At 38.9% G+C, this 13984-nt stretch overlaps 2 protein-coding genes across 2 annotated transcripts in view; one reads left to right on the top strand and one right to left on the bottom strand.

Annotated features, from left to right (window-relative positions):
* Positions 1 to 5385, top strand: part of trim65 (tripartite motif containing 65) — a 12894-nt gene extending 7509 nt beyond the window's left edge. Inside the window, exon 7 of the mRNA XM_067429787.1 lies at positions 44 to 5385. Within this exon, the coding sequence (XP_067285888.1) occupies positions 44 to 588 (545 nt within the window). The 3' untranslated portion in view covers positions 589 to 5385. The remainder of the gene's footprint in view (positions 1 to 43) is intronic.
* Positions 5337 to 13984, bottom strand: wbp2 (WW domain binding protein 2). The gene is made up of 8 exons (XM_067429790.1): positions 13825 to 13984; positions 12027 to 12135; positions 11658 to 11793; positions 8033 to 8125; positions 7795 to 7941; positions 7604 to 7708; positions 7444 to 7520; positions 5337 to 6287 (listed from the first exon to the last, which is right to left on the bottom strand). The coding sequence occupies exons 1-8, from the start codon at positions 13881 to 13883 to the stop codon at positions 6240 to 6242; spliced, it is 774 nt and encodes a 257-aa protein (XP_067285891.1). The 5' UTR covers positions 13884 to 13984; the 3' UTR covers positions 5337 to 6239.

Genomic DNA, 13984 nt, shown 5'->3' with positions numbered 1-13984 from the left:
ATTGTTCTCAGTCTCATATATTGCAATTCTTCTCTTCACCTAGACCGCTGCAACCTGACTTTTGACCCTCGCACCGCCAACGCTCACTTACGCCTTTCCCAGAGCAACAGGAGGGCGGAGCATCTGACCTCTGGGCCACGCCCCGTCCCGGCCGACGAGTCCCGCTTCGACCACACCTGGCAGGTGTTGTGTTTCCAGAGCTTCACCCGCGGGCAGCATTACTGGGAGCTGGAGGTGTCCAAACCGTGGGCCTACGTGGGTGTGACGTACCCAAACATACCCCGCAAAGAGAAGGGCAAACGCTGCATGGTGGGGATGAATGAGCTGTCCTGGAGCCTCCAGCTGGACGAGCGGCAGCTGAGCGCGTGGCATGCCGGCTGTAAGGAGTCTGTCGCCGCCCAGCTGCAGTTAAACGCACAGCCCCTGCGCATTGGCATGCTTTTGGACTACGAGGCCGGTACGCTGACCTACTACGGCGAGGGACAGGTCCGGCTGCACGCCTTCCACTGCGCGTTTTCACAAGCCCTGCTCCCGGCCTGCTGGATTGGGGAGGGCGTCACTGTTACGCTCTGTGAACCACGAGCCTGAACATTTATGCGCTGGTTTGTCCCCGACAGGATGGTCCTGAGGAAATAGATGCATCCCGATTCCCTGCTGTAGCTGGACCTGAGACGTGTGGCCTTCCTTCACCATCATTTACTCCTCGTGTTTTTGAGCTGGGATGAGATTTGATGAGCTCAGGATTTACTCTGGGATGGTGCTGTAAAAGCTCTCGTTGACCTGAGGAGAATTATACTTGACGCAAGTACGTGAACGCAGATGCTTTTAGCAACATAGGCTTGACGTGTCATAAGTCAAGATATTTCCTGAAGTAATCAATGACAGTTTTTATATAATATGTGTGTTTATATAATATATATGTATATGTATAAACACACAAATAGAAAACAGTATATAGTAATCCATTTCATCACCCTTGTTGTTATCTTTTAACATCTTAAAGGGTTACTTCAGTGACTTAGCATATGGCTTTGTATCAGTAGAAACCCGGGAGTATATTCGAATGATACCCCCCATATCTCCCTGAAACGGGAGATTTATGCATTTTATTTCTGTAAAAAAATCCTCAGATGACGCAAATATCGTCATTTTGCGTCTTCGGAGGACTTTTTTTGGCCAGAGGCTAAAGACTACAGTCAGTAGAGGAGCTATCTCCACGTTTTGAACCTGCGCATGGGGAGTGGGATCGCACTCGCAGCACTCGGCTCAGGCAGCTGCGGGCATTCATGTAAACGGTGCGGAGCAAAGTGAGTGTTTCAACTTTTCAAATTAATTCCAATGAAAAAGTTAAAGCTGCACTATGTCATTTTTTCGTCCGCTAGAGGGCGCCTACTCAAAACATAAGCGTAGTTTGATGATGCCAAGTGTGAGCGCAGTATCTTGAGACACGTGGTCTTCACCTCACAGCCGGTGGAAAACAGGACTCAGCAGAAATCATATTCATGGATGCGGTTATTAACGTTACTGTAGTTTGAAGAAGAGCAGGACCGAGTGTTATGGAGCTGACCATGGCTGCTGGAGCGATTGTTATACAAACACACCTCGGAGGCAGCGGGACTTTTATCATGACGGGAAGAGACACAGTCGCCGGCGCTATTTCCGCTTTTCCGGTTAAGGCTGCAACATACTCCGCAAGAACAGAGAAAAAAGTTCTCGCTTCCCAGGGCTGCGAGAACAAAAGGATGTAATTTTGTTCTCGCAGCCCTGGTTTGGGAGTTCTCTCAGCTTGTTCTTTACAAATCGCCTAAGCAGAATATTTTTCTTGCGGGTGTCCGAGAACTATTGTGTGATTGGTCGTACATTTAAAGTGGGCGTGGTTAATGCAGAGAAACGCAGATGATCGGCACCTGCTTTTCTCGTGAAGTATGAATGTACTGGCCATAGCGAACTTTGTTCTTGTTCTTGCCGCTTCGAGAAAGCAAACTAATTTCTTTGTTCTTGCAGAGTATGTTCCAAGCTTTGAGTATGAGGCAACGCAGCTCTGTTTATCATATTAGATACATTTAAGTGTGTTTAGAGTGATGTAATGACGTTACTCTGTGCGTTCGCACAGCGGCTGCTGTGACATGTTCACACTGCTAAGAGTAAAGCGCTTCTGCCAAATAAAACCGGAAACCGAGCGTAACGGAGATATGAGCAATCGACAAGCGACTCTCTCAGACGCTATACTCAGACGTCCCGGCTCCTTGGTTAAAATAGAAATTTTCTCACAATTTACAAATAGTTGGAAACATTTGGGATATTGTAAGAACTCAACTGAACAAAATATATAACACTGGCCTAGTGGTTTTTGGATATTTTACTGCAAAAATACTGCATAGTGCACCTTTAAGCTTTGAAAATGCTCCAGACTGAACACGCGCTGTGAACGACTGACGTTACCTCAGCTCTAGTGATGAATGTAATCTGACTCCTGCAGCGCGCTCGGCCCACATTATATTAAACACACACGTTCAGCTTTTAATTGTAGTGTCTGTTCTTTAACTGAACTGTTTTTATGAAAATGAACGTGGTGGGCAAATGATCCAGTTATCCAGTAGCGGTGGCTTTGGGAGTGGCCTCACAGGGGAGCGAAGCAAAGCATTCTGGGAGTTGTTGTCTTTCATCCCCATGAGACAAAAATACATTTTCTGTCTTTTCTCAGTCTAGAAGGCACCAAATTCAAAGATTATTTCACATTTCTACTACATTAATGACCCAGTTTAAATACAAAGCTTAATGCTAAATCACTGAAGTAACCCTTTTTAATTATGACAGTAAATTGGACTAAGAGACATATTTAAATATACATACATACATACGTATACATACATGTGCACACACACAAACACACACATATGTCGTGTTTCCATGTTTTATGGGGACTTTCCATAGGCGTAATGGATTTCATACTGTACAAACTGTACATCCTATCCCCCTACACTGCCCCTGCCCCTAAACCTACCCATCACACACACACACACTGCCCCTGCCCCTAAACCTACCCATCACACACACACACACACTGCCCCTGCCCAAGGATTTCGGATATTGCCATCTTTGTGGGGACATTTTGGCCCCATAACGTAGGGATTACCAGGCCACACACACACACACACACACACACACACACACACACACGAACACACACACGTATATATATTATAACAATAAACAGATACATATGCATACTGCACAATATACAATACTGGTCAGAAGGTAGGAATAATCAATATATTTTGTGTTTTTTGAACTGCATATATTGCATTTGCTGCATTTATTTAATCAAAATACCAAACAGTATAATTGTGAAATATTACAAATTAAAATAACTGTTTTATATTTGCATTTGTAATACTTAGCATATTAAAAATTATTTGTGAAGGATCATGTGACACTAAAGACTTGAGTAGTGATGCGGAAAATTCAGCTTTGATCACAGGAATACATTTCATTTGATAATACATTACAATAGAATTCAGTTCTTTTAAATTGTAATAATATTTCACAGTGTTACTGTAAATCTGTTGACGTCTGTGTTCACGTACTTCGTAAAGTGTGTGTATGTTCTTACTAGTGGCCAAATTATGGAACTTTTAAGAAGTTTTGTAAGAGTTTGCATTTAAGGGCCGGATGTGCACTTTGTGTTTATGTTGTGACATCAAGATTATTATCTGCTGTATCCGCTCTAGTATATGATTCATATTTTGAGTTTTTAAATATTGAGAATCGGCGGATGTGTTCGCCTGCTGTCGACAAGCATCTGTGTTGTGTTCATTTCCATGTTTTCCTGTGGGCTAGGATTCTCGTAATAGTGATTTTGTATTTGTACGTATTTCTACTGTATCAGTTTTAGTACAATTTTGTTTATTTTTGGTTCTAATGATGTGTCCATCTCAACACCCATGTCGTTATCTTTAACATCTTAAATTATGAAATAGTCTTAATACTCTAGTCATAAACTCTAATTCCATCGCCATTGGCTGTGTTCAGAAAAGTATACTTGCATACTGCACACATTTTGTCGCATACTAAACACTATTTTGTTTTAAATAATGCTTTACATGGAAGCTTGTTTACGCCATGGAATAAAACAATTTAAAAGATAGTTGCCACATTTTTTCCTCAGAACTGTGAGATGCAAACTCGCAATTGCGAGTTGTAGTCAAATTCTGAGGGAAAAAATACTTTTGAATGTTAGCTGGTAGCAGCTACCTAATCACATCATATTGATATACCGGTAAACTTACATATCTTACAATTCTGACTTTATAACTCGCAATTACTTTTTTATTTTTATTCTGTAGAGGAACAAAAAGCTTCCGTAGTCATAATGTATGATTAAGAGCGTATATTTTAGAGTTAAGTCATGCCAACTTTAAGTCTTTTAAAGACTCGGAGAGCAATATTTGGCATGACCCTTGTCCCTTATTCACATCATAATAAAATTTAAAATGATTGCTAAGAGAAATTTCTGGGAACCCTGAATCAGAATTGCAAGTTATAAAGTCAGAATTGCGAGATATCAAAACTGAAATTCGTGAGAGAAAAAAAGGCAGAATTGCGAGATTGCGTGGAAAAGTCATGGAAAAAAAACAGAATTGTGAAGTCAAATCTAGCAATTACCTTTTTTTAATCGTTGTTCTGTGGCGGAAACACGCTTCCATAGCTTTGCTTATAATATTATGTTGCTAAATTAATTGTGCTATCCCACAAATAAATGACAATTAGTCAGAATCAAATGAGTCAGGAAGGACACTCATTTCATTGGGGCCGTTGCTTCCGGTTCATTTCTCTCTTTTTAAATGACAGGTTGAGCGCCTTGCATTATGGGACGTTTTTTTTCGCAAACTGCACAGTTGATGTAATGCATACTATTCTGAACATAGCCATTCTATAAGGAGCCATTGAATGTTTGAGCACTGTGTGCGTTATGGGATCATAATTAAATGAGCTCCTTCCTGTTATAGCGTACTTGACATCTGACTTTATGCACTGTCTAGCAGAAGGCAGAATTGTGCTTAATACTGGGAGATTGTTTGAATATAAAAAAAAGATTTACTTTGCACAAGCCATCTGGGCTGCATGAATGAACGGAAAACTGGAAAAGCACATCCTTTGGGAATAATGAAGTTAATCTGTAAGCGTCTGGTCCTGCTGTTCACGGGTTGATCTCCTGACAGACTTTCGCCGATTAATGTGAACTCTTCTTAATATCTGTCTGCTTTGGAAACCCTGGACATTAGGTACATGAATAATAACAAACACCATAAAAGATTCTCAAATGAAATGCATCATTCCACTTGTATACATGTTTACTTTAATAAAATACACTTCAAATAACAATACAGTCAAGACCATGCGTAACTGAATAATTGTTTGAATAAATTAGGGAAACGATGAGTCCATAAACGCTGTCCAGGAGACTGAAGGTGCATGAAGGGTTAAAGTGCATCTTTAGTCAAACTGCTGCATGCTACAGAGAGACGGCAAGACAAGTACACACTGCTGCAGAAAACACGGCTGGGGTATACACTGCAGTAAACATGTAGTGTTTGTGATATGGTGATTTTATACACAGTTGTTTTGATTAGTTGAAAATGATTCCAGAAGAAGCCAAAGTGCAACTCGCAGCACAATAAAAGTGTTAGTAAAGCGATGCATCGACTGAATGCGCAGTAGAGGGGGCGTTCACATTGATTTGCAGCGAATAAGTGATCGGAAGGGTTTCGTTTTTAAAGGCTTTTGAGACGACTGCTTGAGTGTTTGTTTAACAAGTGAATAACATCGTGCATCTAATATAGTTGGATCAGATTCGTGGTCAATGTGAACGCCCAAGTGTTTTTGGGCCTTTTCCTTAACTCTTGTGCAACTTAGCAAAATACTTTAATCATCCATCAACCTATACAAAATGAGTCATAAATCAATTTAGAAAAGCTCAATCATTTTCTGTCGGATTTTGGAAATCTTAACAGTAGGTCCTTCTCGTTCATGACGAGCTTTGAATTTGTTGAAGTTTTATTCATGTGTCTCTCTCTTGTCCCTCTATATAGGCCAGGTCATATTAATGCAGATCACTCCGCCCCCTGCTGGAGTCCCCGATCGTGGGAGTCTGTTGGAGTGGGCGGGAGACGGTGAGAGGATGAAATGAAGGGAGGAGAGAGGAGAGGAGAGGATGTGCGCTCTCGCTGCAGACTTGTTTACTGGTTCTTCTTGTCATCGGGTGGAGAGTAGGGTGGGGGTTTGTCCTTCAGAGTAAAAATAAAACAGCATTCTCAAATTATTACCCAAGTTTATCTGTAACAACAAGTATCTAGAACTTTATTAACAGGTTGGTTAACAGTTTGGACCTGATTCTTTGTTAACAGGATATACGTGGTTAACAGATTATAACTTGGTTACATGCGAACTTCATTATGACATATGACCTTGAACATAGTTATATATTTTTAACAAATGTATCTTGTTGTTACATATAAACTTGGTGAAAAGCTGAACATGGTTATTTGTGGACTTTGTTAACAGGATAGACTTGGTAAACTGGTTGGACCTGGTAATACATGACCTTTTTGGTTAACAGATTTAGCCTACACTGTAAAAAAAAAATATTGTTGGTTTAACTTAAAGTAAGTAACCAGGTTGCCGTAATGTTATGTTCATTGAAATTAAAAAATTGAGTTAATACAATGAAGGAAATTGGTTTTATAAATAGAAACTCCAAATATTATTGTAACTGAACCATATAAATAAATAAAAACCTTTGTGATAAATCATGAAAATGGCACAATTTAGCATGTTTCACTGCATTACTACAAATAAACCACATTTTTATGCAATATGCTTGCTAAATCTTTTAAAACTATTTGAATAAAGGATGATGTCAATTCTCAAAAATGTTGTATTTACTCAAAGTTATAATTTCAATTAACTCAAAATTTTAAGGCAACCAGGTAACTTGCTCTTTAAATATTTTTTTTATATGCGAACTTTAATGACAGGTTGGACCTGGTTTTATATGGACTTTAACACATTTAACTTGGTTACATATGAACTTTTAACAGGCTTTATTAAAAAATTAGTATCTGATTATATATGACTGTTAACAGGACCGACTTGGTTAACAGATTGAACAGTTATATATGATTTTTAACACATTTAATTTAGTTACATATGAACTTGGTGAAACGTTTAGACCTGGTTATATATGAACTGTTAACAGGATATACCTGGTTAACAGATTTAATTTAGTTATGTGTGGTTGTTAACCACTGATCTATATAAATGACTGTTCTCTTTATAGATCAGTGACTTTAACACATTTAACTTGGTTATATGAACTGTCAACAGTATGGATGGACTTCATTAAAAGGTTGATGAACATGGTTAACAGGTTAGTGAACTCACGTCTGGCAGGTAAACCCGCATCGGAGCAAAAGTAGTCGCAGTGGAACTCGCTGCAGCTTCAGCTGCTTTTGCCTCCGCTAGAACAATAAATACAGGCATTTTAATGGGAGCAAAAATAAAGCTAATCAGTAAAACAGTAGTGACTTGTTTTGGCTCGGACCTGCAGGGGTTCTGGGCAGGTCTGGGACGAGAGGAGCTTGGTCCAACGGAGCTGTATATGGGGGAGGCGGCATGTAGGCCGCTGGGCCATCAAACCAGGACCCACCTACAGGACGCAAAAGTTTAAACGTCAGTACTTCGTTTGCTCAGCACTATTTAGCAGTGCATCTGCATTATTTGTGTTTTATGTACTTGGAGGTGGAGGTCCAGGAAAGACATATCCAAGAGGAGGAGGTCCGGAATAAATGTCATTAGCAGGTGGAGGTGGAGGGTAGGCATACGCCCCGTTCGCCATGTAAGGACAGCCGAAATTTCCAGTCACTGGTTGCCCTCTGGATGCTGAAATCAGCGAGAAAGACTGAAGGTAATACTGTAGATTTGATGCTAAAAGAGTGTTAATTATATGTTAAAGTGTCCAAAACAAACGTACCCTGTGCTGCCACCTGGAGCATGTGCTGTCCAAACTCAATCGCTCCGCCAGCAGCAAAGATCAATTTGAAGGTCGCAGAACCTTCCCAGCCACCTGGAACAGTGATGGAAACACACTTTTAGGGTTGGATATCGAGAACCGGTTCCAAAATTTCCAAGAACAGTGGATTCGATAAGACGTGTGCATTTCGATTCTTCTCCTGTGTGCATTTTAATGTGACTTTAGCCCAAGAAACGCACACATACAAAACAACCTGAACCGAGTTCTTCTGCATCTTTTTGCACTTGAACGGACAAATACACAAAAAATATGTCAAAATATCCTTGTAAACACAGTTGGTTATGTCTTAAGTGAACGTAAACAGTTGATAAAGAAAACGCATTCGTAACAGTATATCGGATCTGTGCAGCTCTTAAAGTGACAGCAGCCTAATATTCCTGCTGCCGTCTCTATTATAACGTTAATTAAACAACAAAAGACAACGCTGTTCTTGACTGAATAACTTTTGTAACTATATTTGTAATGTATATTTTAATCATAAAGTGCAGTGTTATTTTACATTAATACATTTTCTGTACCTGAATACTTAAAAATCTTAACTCTAATTCTAAATATATTTGTTTTAATGTTCTTTCTTTTAATTACTGAGTGTTTACATGTCTTTAATAATACTTGACCTTTATATTCATTAGGCTAGTTGTTTTTATGTTTGTTTGTTTTTTTTACACTAAGTGTTTTTTAGCCTGTTCATTTTTGTTCATGGTATTCAGCTACAATTAAATGTTTTGCAGTAAGACTTGGAATAAATGTGAATGATATCTAAATGTTTTTTTTAACCTTACTGGAATTAAAATTAGGAGTCAATAAGAATCAGAATTGATACATGTTAAACGATACCCAACCCTACAAAAAAATAATATCTGAACCGTGAGTTTTGTGATCCATTACCTGAAACCAGGACTCTCCACATACTTTCTTTCAAGATTATCCAAATAAAAACTCAATAAGAGTCTTGACTTAGATCTGACTATTGTTTTTTTAAAGTCAAAAAGGCCAAATCACAACGACAGATGCTGATAGAGACATTTCCAGTCACAGATCAGTGTGTTACCTCAGTGTCGGCGCTTGTGTTCTCTGATTGAACACGCTGAAGATCTGAGAAGTGACTTGCTGTAATCTGATGATTGTCGGCGTATTACATTGCTGTATTTGTTTATTTTTATTTTTAGATTAAGTTTATTCCCTCCCTCTGTCCTCACAGCAGCAGTATTATATGACATTTACACTATGTAAAAATAAGTATTTTCTTAGCAATAAGTGTATATAGTAGTTAGATTATATTTATAATTATAAATAGTGGGATATACTATTTGCACCTCAGTGTTGTTGTACATTAAACGATATGCAATAATAACATAGAGTGTAAAATGATTACATGACAAGTAATTTGGTGGACACTTTGTGAAGAAAGACTACGCACCTGCGCACATACGCTTTAAACGCGCATGCCTACAGACTGAACACGTATTGCCGTCACAGTTTTCACAGATTCACGTTTTTGAAGTTTACACAGAGAAGATAATGGTATCATTTTCAAGCCTTTTTTTATAAACTTGCACTTTGCAGCCTATTTCAAAGTTTGCGTTCTCAAGCCACCAAACACCCTATGCCATGCAAATGAACATATACACTTACATTTCCTAATGCAATTTCATGCATTCTAACTTATTTACTCTGTTAAAGAGTTTGATTCTCATGGGCAAAATGTCCACAAACGAGTTAGACTTATGATGGAGTATTTATGTGCCAAATACACTCCTTCAGGATTCGAACGAGAACGGAAAGTGTTTTTTTGCGTATGACCCTATATGAAATCAGAAGGGGAGAATTGCTTGTATATAGCACTTCTCCCGAATGAGCATATGCACACATCAACCAGAGCAAAAGCGCCATCAACAACTTCGTTCTTGTTACGGGAGCCGTCGGCAGCGCTGTCATTTTGTTTTAGACCACGAAATCAAAAATGTCACTAAAGAAGTGTGTTTCTGTCAGTGAGGGAAAGATAACCTTGTTTAGCTTCCCAAATAACCCAGCGTTAAGGAAACAGTGGATACAGTTAGTCTTTCCAGAATCCTGCAAGTGTGTGTGTTTGTTCCCGGTCATGAGTGGAACCGCATCAAATGTGTGTTTTTTGTTGGCAACTGGCTCGTAAGTGCATATAATGTGAACAACACAAACATATAGTGAATCGAAAGTTGTCCAGGGATATATATGGTGTGTGTGTCATAGGTGTGTATGTGTGTTCGTGACTCTTAAAGGGTTACTTCACTGCTTTTTCATATTAAACTATGTGATTCCCTTAACTAAAACGAGTTGTTACATACCTCTCTCGTCTCAGTGCGTGCTCTTAATCTCTCTGACGTGCGGTGATGATCTGATAGCATTTAGCTTAGCCCACTAAGCCCAGTTCATTCACTATGGAACCAAACAGGTTCAAGTTAGAAGTACCAAACACCTCCACGTTTCCCCTATTTAAATACAGTTACACGAATAGTTGAACGATCAAGTATGGTGACAAAATAAAACGTGGTACTTCTCTAATCGGATTAAAAAGGAGAACTATAATGTATGGCGAATTAGCACTTCTGAGAGTACTTCGGCTCGGCGCAGTAAAAAGTCCTTTCCTCACACCTCCCCCTCACTCTCTCATTTCTGTCAATAGGGAGATGTGAGGGAAGATGTTTCGGCCGGGACTTTTTACTGTGCCGAGCCGAAGTACTCTCAGGAGTGCTAATCCGCCATTCATTATAGTTCTCCTTTTTAATCCGATTAGAAACGCGCCACGTTTTATTTTGTCACCATACTTGATCGTTCAACTACTCGTGTAACTGTATTTAAATAGGGGAAACGTGAAGGTGTTTGGTACTTCTAACTTGATCTCTGTTTGGTTCCATAGTGAATGAACTGGGCTTAGTGGGCTAAGCTAAATGCTATCAGATCATCACCGCGCGTCAGAGAGATTAAGTGCACGCACTGAGATGAGAGAGGTATGTATCAACTCGCTTTAGTTAAGGGAATAACATAGTTTAATATGAAAAGGCAGTGAAGTATCCCTTTAAGGGAATAACATAGTTTAATATGAAAAAGCGGTGAAGTAACCCTTTAATCTCCACCCACTGCATGCCTGCACAAGTTTTCGGAAAGACTTGACTTGATATTTATTAAAATTATTAAATGGAAGCTGCTTTATTTGGACAATAATGCCCTCCTTACACCTACCCCTAACCCATAAACACTTTATTATCAAACATACGTTAGACACTTTATTTCCAGTTTTCTAACCTTTTCTTAATTTCTATTGAAACTAAATGCCTTTCTGATCTCATATGACATGGGAAAAGAGAGTAGAGCAAGTTCGGATTCGCAAAAGTCGGATTCAAACACGGGTTGTTTTGCGTCAAAACTTTCTGCCAAGGGGCTCACCCCTACACTATTGCACCTGTTGACAACCCATCCGCAAATGTTGTCTGGCTCAACCAGACGTTAGTGTAAACAGCCTCTGCCAACAAGGCGGGCTATTTGCACTTAGTGTAAATAGACAGTACGGTATGTTTGGTGTTCTTACCTCCAGGCTCGGCGCTGATTGTGCCCTTGATGTAGTTTGCCCCAAGTACTGGCTGTTTGATCTCACAGCCCTTTATAAGATAAAACGGCATCATGAAAGACTGCAGAGGGTCCTTCCCTTTAGTCACGAAGATCACCTGAAGACCCAACAACATGAGCAGTTAAAATAATGATCATAGTGCTGAGGGTATTTACAAACCATTGAGATTTATCAAAAATATATGCATCAGACGATTCCAACAGCCAATCAGAAGACAATAAAGGCCAAGAATCCAGAATGTATTGTTCAGGTTTGGGGTTTAGGTTACTATTTTTATCATTTAAAATAAAATATCGTAATGGTCTAAACTCTTTTTCTTGCACCACCTACCCTGTACGGTGTCAGGTAGATGCTTCCCTTCTTGCTTTTTCTGAAGGGTTCTGGCAAGCGTTCTGTGTCACTGAACACCAGCTCCACATTCTCATATGACATCAAAACACTGGAGGAAAACACATTCGGTTTAATACAGTCAGCACTTTCTGTGCCAACATGATCAAAGCGAGCTTTGCCATCGCTGAGACACTGCAAAAAAGGATTTTTGGTTACACTTTATTTTAAGGTGTCTTTGTTACACTGTAAATATAGATTTAAATACTGAGTAGTATTAAGGAACTACGTGTACTTACTATCGGGTTAGGAGTCAGGCTTGGTTAAGGGTTAGTTGCATGTAATTATGCATCATTTATAGTTATTTTTAGGGTAACTACATGTAACATACTGTATGTAACAATGACTAAACACTCTTACCAGATTTTTTAAAAGTTGTAAATAAAACAAAGATTATTGCAGTGCATTTTACAATAAAATACTATTTCAGTCTAGACTGGATGCCAGCCGAACTTAGCCCCGCCCACAGAATGTTTAGCCCCGCCCACTAGAATTGAGTATGACCACGTCAGGCTAATTTCAGTCTTTACTAGTTCAGAATTAATTCAATGTGTAACTTGCCGTTTCTTTGTAGTAAAATTTCAGAGTTAAGTTTAATCAATCCTACACCTATTTTTTGAATGTTTTTTTAACCACCTTCAGCGGTTCTGCTACAATATGATTTATGGTTTATAGTTTTCCAGAATACCAGCAACAAAGGACATTGAACTCTCTCTCTCTCTCTCTCTCTCTCTCTCTCTCTCTCTCTCTCTCTCTCTCTCTCTCTCTCTCTCTCTCTGTGTGTGTGTATATTATATATATATATATATATATATATATATATATATATATATATATATATATATATATATATATATGTATGTGTGTGTGTGTGTGTGTGTGTGTGTGTGTGTGTGTGTGTGTGTGTTTTAGTATCTGTGGGAATGCATTCAGAAATACAGTTTAAGTATTATTTAAGAGTAATGAAAAAATTGAGTAATGAAGAACTTAAAAGCTTAAAAATACTGTATCAAATATATATTTCGGTACTTATATACTATTTTTGATGTTAGATATATGATGTCATTCCTGAGGACAGCAATCTCAGTCTTTATCAGTTGTGTAATGAGATCATTTCTTTTAAAAGAAGGTTAAGAAGATTATTGTTAAACTACACAGCACTTTTTCACAGCAGAAATACTAATCCTACTATGGCAATGGCTTATCTCATTAATATTAATTACGTAAAGTAGGCCGAGCTGTGATTGGCTGAAACACAAGAGGGGGCTTGACACTCTGCAAGCGAAGGACAGCGTCATGAATATTAATTATATTACGTGCCTGAACGCTACAGGAAGGTTTCCAAGCAACTTGAGCGTGACTAAATTAATATTCATAGGCTCATTCTTCACCATAGTAGGATTTTAATAGCTGCGCAAGATCCATGTTTTTGAAATATCGCAACTTTTCTGACTGAATATGGATTGCGATTTTAGTGTGTAAACAATGTTACATAAAATAAATACATAAACGGTAGTTTATGGCAGTACATTGCAAAATGAATATAATGGGTGTGATCTAACGGTTCATGCGATGTTATTCAACACTAGTCATATTAGTATGCATACAAAAACACACAACATACAATAATTCATTCACTACGGTCGTTTTGGACAAAATCGTGAAATAGCACAGTATCAGCTAAAATAAATATAAAATAATAACGCATTAATAAACACTGAGTCTGATTCCGTGACCATACCTTTCGCTGTTGTTGATGATAACGCCTCCTGATTCAGAATGATTGCTGTTCAGAGCCATGTTTGATTTCTGTTTGTGTAAAATTGACGTTTTACATTCTACGATGATCCACCTGCACTTCCGCCCTGTGCCACGCCCCCCGGTGACATCAACGGCTTGGT

This window comes from Pseudorasbora parva, chromosome 21 (genome assembly GCF_024679245.1).
Source record: "Pseudorasbora parva isolate DD20220531a chromosome 21, ASM2467924v1, whole genome shotgun sequence".
NCBI lineage: Eukaryota > Metazoa > Chordata > Actinopteri > Cypriniformes > Gobionidae > Pseudorasbora > Pseudorasbora parva.
This window is presented reverse-complemented; position numbering and strand designations above follow the sequence as displayed.

Bases quoted from the DNA above. Each gene is read 5' to 3' on its own strand.
- wbp2 (XM_067429790.1), bottom strand. From the start codon at position 13,883: ATGGCTCTGAACAGCAATCATTCTGAATCAGGAGGCGTTATCATCAAC. The intron at 11,794-12,026 runs GTAGGTGGTGCA...TTGGGTCTTCAG, and splicing joins TCTACCTGACACCGTACAGG to GTGATCTTCGTGACTAAAGG. The intron at 7,709-7,794 runs GTACATAAAACA...TGCGTCCTGTAG, and splicing joins TCCTGGACCTCCACCTCCAA to GTGGGTCCTGGTTTGATGGC.